The 16,605-nt window shown below is 33.8% G+C and overlaps 2 protein-coding genes across 3 annotated transcripts; one reads left to right on the top strand and one right to left on the bottom strand.

Annotated features, from left to right (window-relative positions):
- Positions 1–354: 354 nt before the first annotated feature.
- On the top strand, positions 355–3,654 carry LOC120072200 (vesicle-associated membrane protein 711-like). Its single transcript, XM_039024611.1, has 4 exons — positions 355–840; positions 1,872–2,062; positions 2,715–2,878; positions 3,516–3,654. Exons 1-4 carry the CDS (start codon positions 621–623, stop codon positions 3,604–3,606), a joined length of 666 nt encoding a protein of 221 aa, XP_038880539.1. The 5' UTR covers positions 355–620; the 3' UTR covers positions 3,607–3,654.
- A 53-nt stretch (positions 3,655–3,707) lies between these two features.
- On the bottom strand, positions 3,708–8,605 carry LOC120072199. 2 transcript variants are annotated; one of them, XM_039024610.1, is made up of 4 exons: positions 7,838–8,605; positions 6,791–6,975; positions 4,606–5,045; positions 3,708–3,856 (listed from the first exon to the last, which is right to left on the bottom strand). In XM_039024610.1, the coding sequence occupies exons 1-3, from the start codon at positions 8,376–8,378 to the stop codon at positions 4,611–4,613; spliced, it is 1,161 nt and encodes a 386-aa protein (XP_038880538.1). In that variant the 5' UTR covers positions 8,379–8,605; the 3' UTR covers positions 3,708–3,856; positions 4,606–4,610. The 2 variants fall into 2 exon arrangements, with proteins under 2 accessions (XP_038880538.1, XP_038880537.1); XM_039024609.1 differs by lacking the exon at positions 3,708–3,856 and having other exon boundaries at positions 4,425–5,045; positions 7,838–8,604.
- Between the last annotated feature and the right edge of the window lie 8,000 nt (positions 8,606–16,605).

Below are 16,605 nucleotides of genomic sequence, written 5' to 3'. Positions count from 1 at the left end.
AACAAAAAATATAATTTAAATTAGGAAATAACATTTTATAATTTTTAAACAAGTTAACATGTGTATTAGTTATATTATATTTACATTAGTGATATTTTGTTGCTTAATTATTATGTTTCGTAGATTCTTTACGATATAATAGAAATATCGAGATTCATATTGATATCAAACCTATAGAAACGTAGGGATAGAAATATTGACATGTCATGAAATTTAATACTATATTTCTATCTTGTCTTGTTTTTTTGTTTCATTTACTTTATTAAAAAGGAAATCCCGATGTTGCCGCTCAATTACAAACGCAAATATAAAAGCTTTTTTTTCCCGCCAAATTCGGGGAAAACCCCCGACGGGCATCGCGTAACGCCATTGGCTTTGCACTACGACGCTAAATTTCCAACTCACCGCTTCCCCGATCTGTCTTCCAAAATTAAGACACTTAAATCTCGGCTGGCCTCTTCAAAGAACAGATATCTTTAATCTTCTCTCCTTCGGCTGAAACGATCTCTGCCAAATTATCTACGGTTTCCGATTTCTGAGGCCTCTGGCCTCCGACCTCCGACCTCCTCTTCTTTTGCTTGGTCTCGAAACCTATACGTTTTTTGCTGCGAAGAGGAGCGATGGGGATTCTTTATGGAATGGTCGCCAGAGGACACGTTGTTTTGGCAGAGTTCAGCGCTACACAGACCAATGCGAGCACGATTGCGAGGCAGATCATGGAGAAGATGAAGCAGGGAGACGATGATAGCAATGCTTCCTATTCTCATGATCGCTATATCTTTCACATCAAGAAGACTGATGGCCTTACCGTTCTTTGTATGGCCGATGAAGCCTCCGGAAGTAAGCCTTTTCTATGATTTGAGTTTTTCTGCAACTTATTTCAAAATTCCTATCCGGCGAGCCGTTGAGGTTCGATTCCTGACAGAGATAATAATAGGTTTTCTTCGTGAGAGTTGAGGATCGAAAATGACTTTTGAGAGCCATTTTTCTGGTGGTTTTTACAACGTGATGCTTCTGTAAGCGACTCTGAGTTCTATGCATCGATTTCTGTCCCTTAAAATTGCCAATGAGCTTTTGTAGCTTGGAGATTTGGTGAAAAATTATGATGACTTCGTTTTTCTTCTTTCTGTTTGTTCAAACCATGTGGATGTGTAAGAACGGTGGGTGCTATTATCACGAGCGTAGTACATTGTTCTATTTTTAACCGAAAATTCGGACGTTCTCTGCTTGTGTTATAATTCTGTTGACTGAATTTTTCAATGTTCTTGAGGATATAAGAAACTGTTTGCTCGGGTGCATTTGTTTTAAATCATTTCTTGATTAACTGTCTGTATAATTAATGGCATCTACTTCACTCTTTAGGCCATATAAATGTTGAGAAAGTAAAGAATTGGTCCGGTCATATGAATCTTCTTTCTTGCCCAGATTTGATGGAGAATTTCAAGAAAAAAGTTATGGACAAGATTTTATATGCTGCTTGCAAATTCCATTGAATGCTTCTACAAGAAAGAGCGTTTTTTGGTTGGTTTCCTTTTGATAGTTTAGTTCCTTGAAACTAATGCTATCAAATTATAATTTGTTTCAAACTTCGAAAGCTAAACTTATCGACATTGAATATCTTTCTTGTAAACAGTATATGATGCATTACATTACCGTTGCTTTAGTTCTTGTTGAACTCTTGGCAGGTTTTTAGATCAAGTTTGATTGCTCTTAATTTGAATCTACTTGTGTTGATTGGAAATTTTCTTTACTTCTACTGAAGCAAACATTTTATGCAGATAAACTATTCTCTAAGTTTGTAGTTTCACTGCCAACTTGATCAGAGAGCTCCATTCTCATTAAACGATGATAATGATAACATATTTGTGCAGGGAGAATTCCTTTTGCATTTCTCGAAGACATTCATCAAAGATTTGTAAAGACCTATGCTCGTACAATTCTCTCAGCTCCTGCATATGCCATGAACGATGAATTTTCAAGGGTTCTAAGCCAACAGATGGACCATTTTTCAAACGATCCAAATGCCGATAGGCTGAACCGCTTAAAAGGTGAAATGAATCAGGCAAGTTCAGAAAATTATCTAAAAAAAATCTGTTTGAAGTTGAACTAAGTAAATTATTCATCCTATCGATCATTTGAAACAACGGTTTCTAGTGCTTTCCAAAATGTAGCTAATACTGATAGTCATAACTGTTTTCTTCCGGTACTGAACAATTGATTTAATTAGCTATATCGTAATACATAAGAGAGATTTCAATGTTAGATAAGAATATTCCTAATGATTCAAATGCGAATAGGCTAAACCGTTAGGTGAACCAAGTCGCACAAGTTCAGAAACTTGCTTGCTGGACTCTATTTTTATTTAAGTTGTCCATCCCATTATCTTTTGAAACATTGGTCCCCTGTGCTTTCCAAACTCGAGCTAATTGTCCTTACTGTCTATACTCTTTAGCAATGAATGTAATTAGCATCAGAGTACGTTAAAGAAATATTTGTTGTGGGCGATTTTGATATAAATTCATCTCTTAGAACTGCTATTAATCTACGTGAAATTGATACAAAACATAATGTTTATATTTCAGTTTCAGTATACTATTATGGTTAAAATAACTGTCTTTAAAGAAAACTTGTTCACATTGGGTGAGTATATGGTTTTACAGTGTTTCAATTACGCCGAAATAGAAATTCATCAAACATTGGTATATTTGACGCAGGTGAGGAATGTGATGATAGATAATATTGAGAAAGTGTTGGAGAGAGGTGATCGCTTAGCTTTGCTGGTCGAGAAAACCACAAACATTCAAGGAAATGCAGTTGGATTTAGAAGGCAATCACGTCGCTACAGAAACACTATGTGGTGGAGAAACTTTAAACTCACGTAAGTATCTTTGACCATATTCATATATTTTGTATAACTCAATCAATTAAGAAAATATTAGCCTGAATTATATCAACTAGTACATATAAGGCTATTTCGGAAGTCACTTCATGCATTACACAAACGATGGAGTCTACTTTCATGTTTTGCATTCAAATTTAACTTATGCAGTATCATGATACTAAGCCTTTTTAAGTTTGGTTATGTGCCTCAAAATAGGTATGACTGACTATTATCAAATCATATAGAATTCAACTTAACTCATGATTGGATTAGCATAAATTTAGTCTTTTTAATATATTCGAGTCGGTCATCAATAAATTTTTTTCATGATGTCTTTGTTCATTGTTTTCCATAAATGAAGTATTTAAAGATAACATAAGAATCGGATCAATGAAATAAAATAATATATCATTTAATGACGTATCAAATTTTGGAAGGAAAGAAGACTTCTAGTACTAAAAGTTATTTCAGTTGTAGTGGTTGATGTAATGTCCGTTCAAAATAATTTTCGATCCCAAAATTCCTTTTTAAGGATCAAATAGCCATAATTCATCATGGTTTATGCCCATAATTTTATTTTGTACGCATAGAAAACGAGAAAACAATACTCAGAGTGCCCTAATCCTGCTTGCAGATGTTCGTTGTTGCTCATTTTTATGATCGTCCTCTATATTGTGCTAGCATTTTTATGCAAAGGACTGCTACTGCCGTCCTGCTTCAATTAAGCAGGAAAGTAGAAGATGCAGCTAAGTGATGTTTATCACTTTGTTCAAGAACATGTGCCTTTATTTTTTACCAAATTTGTACACTGAAATATATGTGCAGTCTAAATCTTATTGTACAGACAAATCGGTGAAATTTGAATCGTTGGAGTGCCAACAGGCGCAGCCGCTGGAAGCATCAATTCCGTTATGGCATTATGCCGGATGGTAAGATACGCAAGTCTTTGTCCACCACACACACACACCCCTCTTTCTGTAGTCATTTTATTTTAAGATTTGTAATCATTTAATCTATATTATAGAAATTAGTACTAAAATTTAATGAGGTTTATTGCATACACTCTCAATATTTTCTACAAAATACAGTATCTTCATCATAAAATAATAAAAACTGACATCTAATTCTAACTAAATTGTTACAAATTTGATAGTAGAACTAAATTACTAAATACTAAAGTTTATGGACTAATTAAAAATACAGAGACTAAATTTTGATTTAGACTGTTTTCTAACCTACATATTTCCAAAATTCTTCTTTATTTATTATCAGTCACAGTTAGTTTTTAAAGATATTTCCTTTATAACCAAAACTTGCAATGAAAAATTAAATAGTAAATAAATGCATGTTTTAAAGTGATTTTAAACATGAAAAAAGTGAATTTAACAATTTCAAAGTTTAGTTAGATATTATTTTCAAAATAGAAAATCAAATTAACGTTTTAATTTATCGATCCCACTTAAAGCAGATTAAGATGAGTTTGGGGGAATTGTTAAATTCAACTAAAAAACCCCAATACCTTATGAAGAAAACCAACCATATGCACAAAATTTATCCTTCAAAATAACCAAAGGGAAGATAAATTAAGACCTAACTAAAAGCCTTGCGGCCACTCTACCGTAAAGAAAAGCAAAGGTTTTCTTTTACTCGAAAACATTTTAAGGGGAAAAAAATAAAAACAAGAAAAAATTGGATTGAGATTGGGGAAATACGAAGGTGTGTACCTTTTCTAATCAAATTCATCCACATCAAACCAATCACTTGAACCCCCACTTTCTGAATCTCTGTCCTGCTTCCAAGTGAGATTCTCATGCAGCTGAACCCAACCACTAGACTCGATTGATGAAGATCTCTCATCATCCTCTATATCACTGAATGACACACCTTCAAGCCTAAACCTTCTTTTGGCATCTGTACAAGCATTTGAGTATTCCTTTTCCGACCAGTGATTGTTTGTCTCTCCATCTCCATCTCCATTTCCATCCTGAGTTTTCAATCCTTCACCTCCTTCAATGATTTGAGTGGAGTTTGGTTTTTCCTGAGATTGCATATTTCCTTCCCTTTGGGTGCCACAAGCCAAATTGTTATCACAAGTATCCTCAGAATTCACCTGTGGTTTCTCTTTTCTTTGGAGTTTATCAAGTGTGTTTCTTGCTTCCACAATCTACCCAAAAAAAAAAAGAATAAATACGTCACTTTTATAATCTTAAACTTCAAGTAAAATGCATCTGAATAAAGATGTACATCGTGACTCTAAAATGACTGATGTAAAATGCCTTTAATCCTTTATGAAAATTGCATATAAAAGTGCAAAACTTAACATTAAATTGATTTAGAATGATGCAAATCATGTTCTTGAGTAATCTTAATAATTTCAAGATTTCTCTCATGCTCTAAAATATATATGTATGGCATAAACTCCAAACAGGAGAGATTCAGAACTAATGTAATTAAAATTGTTTCCCTCTAATTATGTTAAGTCATGGACGTACTAAGTTGTGTATAAATCCAACCAATCATTCTATGTAATCAATTCGTCGTCACACCATAGATTGCAATAACTACAGGAGCATGTGTTGTAGACGGGTGTTCATCACTTAAGTTTGGACTGTTTTTGTCCAAATAGATTTAATCCTACATCCTAGATAATTTTATGCACTACAACTGAATTTAACCATCAAAAAGTATGATTTGGTTTGAATCTAACTGGTTAATTCTTTTCAGTTCACCTACGTGGTTCTTTAAGTAAACTGAAATTTTAATGATTTTAACCTTTAAATTTTGTATAATTTATTATTTAGTTTTTTGGTTTCTAGAGTTCTAATATAGACCTAAATAAATGGTCCGGTTTCATTTTTCTTAACTATCAAACTGAAAACTGAATGTAACCATTAGTTCTTCAATTATTTGAAGTAAATCAGACCAACAGAGCAGAAAGATCGAACTAAACCAGCAAGTTTGGATCAATTCCATTTGGCTAAAGAAAATTGTAACATTCTAGCATGATATTAAAGGAAAGAAAAGGAAAACAGATAAAAGTATACGAGGAAATTGGAATACAGTAAACACACAACGCAAATAAAAGCAAGAAATGTGTAGTGTAACGACGTCCACACTACACCCAATTTACAAGATATGGGATAGAAAGGTCAGAAAGAGCCACAAGATGATTCCTAGCTCAGCAGAGAAAGAGCCAAAATTATGGAGTAACTCCAAACTCACTTTATGATTAAAAAAAATCCTCAAGCAATTTCAGTTATGACATGTTTGAGTGATTTGAAATGGTTAAAATAGTTTTTGTCATTTTCAAAATCATTTAAAAAAAAATTAGTATGAAAATTACGTTTAAAAGTGTAAAATCAAACTTTGAATTGGTTGAGCCAAGAAGAACAAATACGGATACAAGACACAGATACGGTGACACGCCATATTTTAAAAATCTAGGACACGACACGGCAAGGACACACATAAAAATATATATTTCTACAAATATATATCGTTTTTATAGCAAAAGAATTTAAGTTAATGGATTGATGCATTTATATGCTTAAAAAAACTTAACTTTATTATTATTGTCATATGTGTTTTTAGTCTAATCAACAAGTGTTCTATGTATGTATAACACATTTGTTGTACTAACAAGAGTCCGATAGGTATCCAACAAGTGTTGGAGTGTCCAAGTGTGCAACACGTGTCGGACATGGACATACTAACCAAACTAAAGTATCCGTGCTTCTTAGGTTTTGAGTGATTAAATGTGTGTTTTGGAACGATTTTGAACATGACAATCCAAACATTCACTTAGGCTTTAATGCAGCAGCAAGCATTACTCACAAGTCACAAGTCATAATGAACTGCAAACAACCTAAAAACAGAGTATTAGAATTTAGAAAGGGAAATAAGTCTTACTTCAGATGTTGCTAGAAGCTCAAAATCAGATTGATCGAATCTTGGAAGCAACAGTATAAAATACATCATCCAGAATATTTCATTGCACATGGAACTCTGAAGCTTTATTTTAAGAGCTGATATACTTGGAACCAATTGCTCAACAGTTGAAATGTGCATTCTTTGAACGTCAGACATTTCAAAATCTGCAATAAAGCTAATCAAAGTATTATGCTAATACTTAATGATAACCAGATGCTGATCAATACAATAGATGCACATACAAAGTGCCCAAATGTGAAATATAACTTATCAATAATTACCACTACCAAAAGAACACTTGCAGTGATTGACATAAAGTTATCAATATTCAATGGATTTTGATGCTAACTCAATTATCAATTCCAATTAACGCAAAGGTTAAGTTGCATCTTCATTATAGTTGATGTATTTATATAATTAATTGAAAGCTCACCCATATGGGAGGTATCAGACCTACATCCTCAGGCTATATGAAAACATTAAATGAGAATGAAAAAGCAATAAAGAGGAAGGCACCCATAGATTTTGTCCCACAATGAGGAACGGGAAATAACCAACTTGATGGAAACAATTACATGTGCTTCCCTGAAAAAGCTCCAAAGATCATGGATTTCGATTCTTGAGAGTAAACATCCAGATTCAGACGAGTGCTTATTGCTTAGGCTTCATAATATTATGAACTAATCTCTCATATACTATATCGATTTCAGCATCAAACACAATTATGTTGGTAAATTAGGCTTCATAATATTATGAACTAATTCTCATACAAGGAAAACCAGAAGGAAAAAACAAACAAACAAACCACATGAACGAGGAGGAAAAAAGAAAAAGAAAAAGAAAAAGGAGCATACTATTTGCTCTTAATAACAACCTCTAGTTTAATATAATAGTACACAATTTGCAGACGCGATGTTCTTATCCTAATCTCTGTATATGCCAAATTCACTGGTCAATGATTAAACAGCGACAGATATTTTACTCAGCTTTATCACGAATATTAAGAGCAAGAGGATTTGGATTTACCTATTTCATCGAGCGCCAAAGGAAAATCTGTCCAGTACTCCGGCCGCGACGAAATATCGTTAACAAAATTTAGAACCTCATGGGTGATTCCCGGCGTATCATCAATCACCTCGTCTTCGTCCTCTTCATTATCGATAGAACGTCTCGGAAACGGCAACAAGTTAGAAGCAAACCTGGAAATCTCTCCAACGGCCTTGTTGCTATTTACAGAGAGCATCGAGAAGCTGTTTCTCAAGCCACCGCCAATCTCTGCGAGATCATTACGAATTCCTTGAAGCGTTTGAGACGGCAACGAAGAACTCAAACTCGAATCGGAAGAATCGTCGGGAGGAACGACCGCCGTCGTCGGTTGTGGAGCGAGAAAGTTGGCGAAGCCGCGAAACTGGCGGCTCAGCGTCTCACCGAGTGCGGAGAAATCGTCTTTTACAGAAGGATCAGCGGTGGTGAAACGAACGCATTCCGAAGATGAACCGTTAAACTGCGATTCGGCAGGGATAGTATCATCATCGGTCGCTTGGAGAGACTTGAAGACCCAAGACATGTTATATTCACAGATTGTGATCAGAGCTTTGGAAATAGCGAAGAAACTCGTCCTTCTCGTCTTTTTCTGCTCTTTTCTCTCAGCCAAAATTCACTTTTTCAGTTCTATTATACTTCTGTTTTGATCTCCCGAAGTCCCTATTTGTTTGATCCGTACCCACCAAATCCTCACGGTTAGATACAGTAAGATTTCTCAATTGATTAGAGGGAAAGTATCTTTTGGTTCTTAGCTTGTAGACCTTTGATACATATGTTTTGAAATATAATATTTATACTTTGAATTAATTTTTATTGAGATTTGATACTAAATTTTAACATAATAGGTTTTTTTTGTTTGGCTTCTATATTTTATTATTTTATATTTTTATTCTCGATTTTTTACTCATTTTTACTGACGACTTTCAATTAATTAATTTCAAATAACTATGAAATGACATTTTAGAATTATTTTAATAGAAGAAAATTAGTAAAAATTAATGAATTATAATTTTTTTATATTAATTCGTAGATATTAATTCTAAGAACCAAAAGTGTTTTTTTTTAAAAAAATTGAAAATGCAATTTTTGAAACTTAAAGAATTAAATGAGAAACAAACTCAATTCAAAATGAACATTTTGAAACTTAGACACCAAATGAAAATTTAGTTTAATAATAAAATTGTAACTTGATAAATGGAAATTAGACCAAAACGTAATCACAAATAAAATATTTTTCACTTAATTAAATTACTGATTTTTTTTTAATTTTGATATTTGTGTCTATTATGTCCGTGAACTAATAAGTTTCTAAAATTTCTTTTTTTCGAATTTTCAATTTTATATCTAATATTTTTTTAAAGTTTCAAGATTTTAAAATTTTAATTTATTTATGTAAATTTAGATTTATGTCTAAACCATAAATTTTTAATCCATACTTATTCAAGGATTTTAAAATTAGAAAAAGATTTTTTAGTTCCACAACGGCCTCTAGTACAGTCCAATGAAGAAAAAAATTCGGAAATGAAATGAATTTTTTAAATAAGGAAAAAGATTCAAAAGAAATATAGAGGAACTACTTTGAGATATCGAGAAAACCCAACAACTTTATAAAAAGAGAGACACATTGAGAATTTGAGTCATAATTTTGAAGACAAGTAATAAAAGGGGAAAGAATTACGAAAAAGAAGTAAGCATTGAAAAAAAAAACAACATATTCCTTTTTGTGTGTTTTAGGGAATAAGAAAGAAACATCAAGAAGTAGCAATGAAAAGGCTACCAAAAATATGATACATAATAAATTTTAAAAATTTCTACACTTACTTTAATTACGTCAACGAATTTCATATTCTTGACATTTTAAGTAAAGTATAGCTTGAGCAATGGATATATGTATGGATCTAACATGTATTATTGAATGATGAGGCTAGAGTTATTTGTATATTTGTTTTGTGGTCTTGGCCTGGCCGGGTTATTATCTAGTCGGCCTTTTCTTATTAGTAGATAAAATAAATTGCAGAAATTTTTTCAAATAAGAAAAATATTAAGTAGAAATAGTAATTCAAAGAATAACTTGGGAGACGTTGCAGAAAGTCCTTCAAATAAGTATTGAGTAGAAATATTAAGAGAGTCGGTGAGAATTTGAGTCAGAATTTTGAAGACAAATAGTAAAAAAGGAAAAATTATCAACAAAGAAGTAAGGAATGAAAAGACCACCATGATACATAATAAATGTTAAATATTTTTGAACTTACACTTTTTATGTGTTTGTGGTTGTAGATTTCATGGAGGGTTTGAAGGATCCAAAATGGGGGTAAAGGATTCATAATGTGGTGTCCCTCCTAGAGAAAATTAAAAATGGAATGTATATGCTTTCGAAGGATATAACACTAGAACCCAACTAGAACTAACACTGAAATTGAGGTGGAGCTTTCATCCACTTCTAAGGAAGAGAAGTATTAGTAGTAGACCATGATTCTATGCTAAAGATGTTGAGGAAGAGGAAAAATTTACATAATTATTCATTTGCTAGAGACAATGAATAGTCATCAATCCTCTAGATATTAAAAAGACTATGTGTCCATTGCTTTAAATGTTATTGGTCTTGAAACATATTTAAAACCAGAAACCTTTGAAAAAGCTATAAGTGGGTCAAATGCTATAAGATGGATAGATGTCATGAATGAAGAAATAGAGTCTATAACTAAGAATGATACTTGGGCAGTTGTTTCTATCCCTCAAAGCATCGAACCTAGGATTAAAATTAGGTTGATTACTAAATGAGGCAATCTACATAAAGCAACCACTTGGCTATATAAAAAAGGAGGAATGGGTTGCTTATTAATAAATCTATCTATTTTACGAGTTCATTCAAAAAATTGGTTTTACAAAACATTTATGACACTTGTGTGTATGTAAATTCAACATTCTTCATAAAAACTATCTACCTCTTATTGTATGTAGACGACATGCTACTAGCCGCCAACAGAATCTCAATCAAGTACTGTCTACCTCCTATTATATGTAGAGGACATACTTACTATCTCAATCAAGTTAAGTCCTTACTAAATAAGAAATTTGAAATTAAGGACCTAGGTCAAGCAAAGAAAATCCTAGGTGTTGAGATTGACAAAATGAAACACAAATCCCTCAACTATATTAGTCAAAGCATAAAGTTGTAAAAAAAAAAAAAAAAAATTAAATGGATTGAGCTAAATAGTGTCAATACACTTAACCCAACACTTCAAATTATCTTTAGAGAATTATCCTAAAGAAGAAGATGTTGAACATCAAAATTTCATGTCTAAGATACATTATGCTTAAGCTATTGGAAGTCTAATGTATCTATATTATTTATAAGACTAGACTTACTTATTCAACAAGTCACATAAATTGGATCGACACTAGCACGTAGTGGACACTAATTCATTAATTTTGGCATAAACATAAACATGCTAAAACAGAGTTTGGGTTTCAAGAACATACCTTGGTCGAACCGTTGAGATCTTTATTTCTATCTACAAATTCCTCCAAATCTTTGTGTAGACCACCACAAGATCTTCCCTACTATTCTCTTGGTATTCTAGATTGAGTTGTGGGACTCAAAATAAGCTTAAATCAAAGGGAATATGGAGAAAGTAACAACCATTGAAGAACACCTTATTCTAAAAAAAAATTTAGAAAAATTCTATCGATTGCTCAACCTCAACTTCACTCCAATCTCTTCAATATATTACAGACTATCATGCAAAGAGATTTACTGCATGGGATGCAGCTCGTTGATTTACTGCATGGGATGCAGCTCGTTAATGAAGCTTGAAGGTGGTGGGTTCCTAATGAGCTAGTTGAAGATAAGGATGGAAAAACCCATTTTTCCTTTTTTTTTTTTTTTTTGTGTGTGTTTTTCTATTTTTATTTCTAAAATTAAAATTTATTAATTTTATAAATTAATTTCATAAATTAATTTCATAATAAAATTAATAAATAATTATTTAAACAATTTAAATAATTCTAATTAATTTAATATCCAATATTAAATTAATTTCTACACAAATTCATCTTCATATATTTAAATCATATTTAAATATATTTTCTCCAATTCTATTTGATTCTAATTTGAACGTTTCAAATTAACTTATCATGCTAGAGCTAATCCATTTTCGAGCTCATAGGGAACCTCATAGAGCTACGGGCTCCAACAATTCAAGATTAATCGGCTAAACCCATTAGATCGATCTAACCTCATTCGTCAACTAATGGGTCACTCCACTAAAGCCCATAATTGAACTTAGATATATTATGTCCACTTGATATAACCATGATTAGTAAGTTAACCCTTCACAGGTTGTTCGTAATAAGGGTTTGGTCAAATCTCTGTTTTACTCCGAAATTACCTCTTGTTCCTTAAGTCCCCACTGATCCCCTAATGAACAATTGTTTTGTGATCCAATCAACAAAACCGAGTCCCTCTCTGTATGAGAGGGCGCGATCTCTTGTTCAAGCCTCAGAATCAGCAGAACAACCTCTCTACTAACCCTAAAGCAGGTAGGAGTGAATTCCCTCTTGCACCCTATGTCCCCAGCTATCTATCCTGTCTTACACCTGAAATGGGAGTCTTATTGAGTCGGTGCTATTGAGCCAACCCTCACCTATGCAAATGTAATAGTAATCCCGAATAAATAAGAGTCCATAGTTAGCTCAGGATTAAGGTCAAGTTACCTAGGTCATCGCTTTGAAATAATCAGTCTTAAACAGTAAACAACGTTATAAAGTAAGAGTGACTAATTTCGTGGTTCGATCTTGTACAAACTCTTTTGCACAAGGACACCCCCACTCCTCATGTCCAACATGAACGAATTAGGATCACATCGTTTGTAGTACTTTACAACTCCTTGTAACAACTACAGAGCAGACCGCATCCAATAGTGTTACCAGAATAAGGTACCCAACCTATCCATATACTATAGTCATTTTGACTATTTACTTGAACCTAATCCACCTTTATGTTTCTACATAAAGTTCAAGTACTCATCCAATAGTCAAGGGACTTTTAGGTTTATTGGATTTCTATTCAAGCAATAGATCTATTCACTAACACCTTTATTGAATTTTCAGAATAACTTCCATTGTTTACATACCACGAGTTTTAGGACATAAAACCCAACAACATATATGGCTAAACCTAGAAAATGATATTGGGAGGCAACTAAGAGGATTTTAATATATCTTAAAAGGTAAAAAAGCTGTCAAACTAAGCTACCGAAGAAATGTCTAAAAATATCTTATATGAATATGTGGATTCAAATTATGTTAGGGACTTAGATAGGAGAAGATCTCTAATGGGCTATGTCTGAAAAATTACTAAGTTGGAAAACAATACTTCAATTTGTAACATTTTCCACTATATAGGCAGAGTGACTATTAAGTGACTTTGGCATCTATCAAACAAAAGTTACAATTTATGGTGACAATCAAAGCATAATTCTATTATAAACGGGAGCCATCAGACGATGAACAAGATAGCAGCAAACGGTCAAGAACCTGTGGACGGGCAAAGAATGGAACCTACAAAACAAAAGCTCGTTACATGCTGAGTCGCAGATCTCGCTCTTTTTAAGATACTTCGCGGCTTAGCTCAAGTGTGCACGCAGATCAAAGATACTACCACGTCTTCCCTAAGATAAAACAACCCAAAAAAGAAAACTCGATAAAAAATGCACCATTATCGACCGAAACACACACCATCAGACTGGATTGCTCGAAAAACGAAAAAAAAATAGAAGAGAATGAGTGATTGAGAGCATTGGGAGAATGAAAAATGATCTGATGTGAAATGCTTAAAGGGTTACGCCTTTTATATGGCTCGAAACCCAACTGTCAGAGAGGGAAATGTGGCCAGCCACCAAACGTGCGCACGAAACGATGCGACAGAATTATATATAAATATACTTTTATTAAAACCACATACACGTGCCCACCCATCTTGCCAGCTTACGTCACATCCAGACGGCAGCGACGTGTGGGATTTCCACCGTACCCACATTGGTCTATTTTCTCACTCCCTCTAACCTAAGCCAACTTTCTTTTAAAACATAATTTTCACCAACAATCCTCTACTTGAAAATTTAAAACCATAAGCAAAACATTATCCATCAAGAAGTTTAGTCTATACAACACTAAACTTCTACCATAGTGACGCAACAAAAAGAAGGATGTCGGAATCCGGAGGAAATCGAGTTCTTCCCGAAGCAAGAATTGATTTTATTCTATAACAACTTTTATGAATCATGAAATCCTAGAATGGCAGTGTATCCTGATATACAGGAATCAGGCAAAAATGTCTTATGACTTGAATCTTTACGTAGTGTAGATGATTTAGAACATACTAGAGTAACCCTTAGTTTTGAACTCTATCTCTAACAACATCTCACACACAGTGTCATTAGGGTATAATTCGAAGGCTCGTGCTTTAAGGCCTAGCACATGTATCCCAGTTTAGTGAATGCTCGAGAGAGTTTACCTAAAATCACACTCCATAAGAAGCAGACCCTACTTCCACATTCACATAGGTGTGTCTATCTAGAGTACTCCTGCAGCTAGGTACCCCACTTGACATCAAGTATAGATCTCATTAAGAACTGAGTTCAACCTCTCTTATGTTTCAAGATATCATTCCAGACTCTAAGTCATAGGAATGGAACTCTGTGAGTGTTTTAACATGATTCACTATATATCACTTGTGATCGGTTATTACCCGTTGAACCTATTTCTTGGTATCTCCAGTCTACAAGTTGGATTTTCCTCATAGTGATTCATCTTTCTATAGGCATGAGTCCCATCCTTTCTAAGGTTCTAAAAACCTTCTCTCTGGCCAGTTCTTTCGTCAAAGGATCTGCCATGTTTTCATCAGTCTATATATGATCCACTCTAACTGCACCAGTAGTTAGAAACTCTTTAATGGTACTATGCTTACGACGTATTTGTCGTCTATTTCCATTGTAATAATGATCATGAACTTTTGTGATTGCTACAGTACTATCGCAATGGATCAATATAGCTGGTACCGGCATTTCCCATAGGGGAATCTCTAATAGCAGACTTCTAAGCCAGCCTACTTCTTCACTAGTTGTCGCTAGTGCTATCATTTTCGACTCCATCGTAGATTGGAATAAAATAGTCTGTTTCTTGGACTTCCAAGATATAGTTTTGCCTGATATATTAAAGATATAGCCACTTGTAGCCTTTGAATCATCTGAGAGGGAGTTCCAGTCAGCATCACTAAACCCTTCAAAGACAGCGGGAAACTACTAATAATGTAATCCAAGGTTTTAAGTTTTCTTCAAGTACTTCATAATCCTTTCTATAGCATTCCAATGTGGGTACATGGATATAGACTAATTGGCTAAACTCATTAATTAAATCAATCAATATTCGTTAACTGTTGGTACACTTCACTAAAGACCCACAACTGCACTCTCACTACAGATATGTTTCTGTTTTCACGGATATAGACCAATAACAGCAAGTTAGTCCTTCACGAGTGTTCATAACACCACCTATGTCAAATTATCGTTTTACCCCTGGGTTACCTCTACATCCTTAAGTATCAGGACCCCTCTAATGAACAACCTGTTTATGGTTCAACCATTAAACAGAAACCTTCTTGGGCTAGTGAGAAGGTAGGGCCCTTTGTTCAAGTCCTAAAGACACCACTTAAGGGAACACTCATCTACTTACCCTGAAGTCAAGAAGGAGTGAAATCCATCTTATATGATTATGTTCCCAGCTACCCACGGTCTTATCCCCAAAATGGTAGGCATATTGAGTCGGCAAACTGGCCACTCTCACCTATACAAATCAAAGGACAATCCCTCGTGAACAGAAGTTCATAATATATTCAAGAGTAAGACTAAGTTACCTAGGTCATCCTATTGAAATAGAAACCTAACTAGCCAACGTAGTTACATAGTGGTTAATATTTCACGGTTCGGTCTTGTGCAAACTCATTGTCCAGGATACTCCCACTCGCGTGTCTCCTACACAAACGCATTGGATCACTGCATTTGTATCAAATACAAAGTGGGTCGTATCCATAGTGTTACTAGGATAAGATACCCAACCTTACCCCTATACTATAGACCCTTTAAGCTGATCTTGAATATTCCCTAATGTCTCTACCTACAGTTCAAGACTCATAAGACAACCTAGGATGTTAGTTTATTGGATTTTAGGTCTAATAAGACAAAATTAAAAAAAATATATCAATAACACTTATTAAGAAAAATATTAATAAATATTTATTAATGACAATGACAGTCATTTAGTTACATTTACAGGGCATATAACCCAACAAAAACTTCAATTTTGAATGGAAGCAAAGAGATGCATGCTGAACTTCAAAGATATTCTACGGAAAATTAGTTTATGTTTTTCCTCTCTTCAAATCCTCTCCTCTCTCTCCTAATTATGCTCAACCTAGAGTTCCACCACTCAAATCCAAGTTGAAGAATTGTAGAGAAGGCATTCTTGGTGATCTACTATCGATTTGAGGCTCAAATTTATGGAGAGTGGGTTGGATTGAAGAAGTTCTTAAAAGGTATAAGTTCTTGAAACCCTTCTCTTTGAAATTCTTTTCATGCATGCTTTTAGAACTCAAATTAAATGTAATTAGAGTGCTTATTGATTCAGATTGCTTCTGCATTTCGCATATTTATTCCATCAGGAATAGGATTTCTTAGGTTAATCTTCAATAG

This window comes from Benincasa hispida, chromosome 2 (assembly GCF_009727055.1).
Source record: "Benincasa hispida cultivar B227 chromosome 2, ASM972705v1, whole genome shotgun sequence".
In the NCBI taxonomy this organism is placed as follows: Eukaryota; Viridiplantae; Streptophyta; class Magnoliopsida; order Cucurbitales; family Cucurbitaceae; genus Benincasa; species Benincasa hispida.
This window is presented reverse-complemented; position numbering and strand designations above follow the sequence as displayed.

Coding starts and splice junctions, on each gene's coding strand:
- LOC120072200 (XM_039024611.1), top strand. CDS start 621: ATGGGGATTCTTTATGGAATGGTCGCCAGAGGACACGTTGTTTTGGCA. Junction 841..1,871: donor GGCCGATGAAGCCTCCGGAA/GTAAGCCTTTTC, acceptor ATATTTGTGCAG/GGAGAATTCCTTTTGCATTT. Junction 2,063..2,714: donor TAAAAGGTGAAATGAATCAG/GCAAGTTCAGAA, acceptor TATTTGACGCAG/GTGAGGAATGTGATGATAGA.
- LOC120072199 (XM_039024610.1), bottom strand. CDS start 8,378: ATGTCTTGGGTCTTCAAGTCTCTCCAAGCGACCGATGATGATACTATC. Junction 6,976..7,837: donor TTTGGCGCTCGATGAAATAG/GTAAATCCAAAT, acceptor GCTTTATTGCAG/ATTTTGAAATGTCTGACGTT. Junction 5,046..6,790: donor AGCTTCTAGCAACATCTGAA/GTAAGACTTATT, acceptor TTTTTTGGGTAG/ATTGTGGAAGCAAGAAACAC.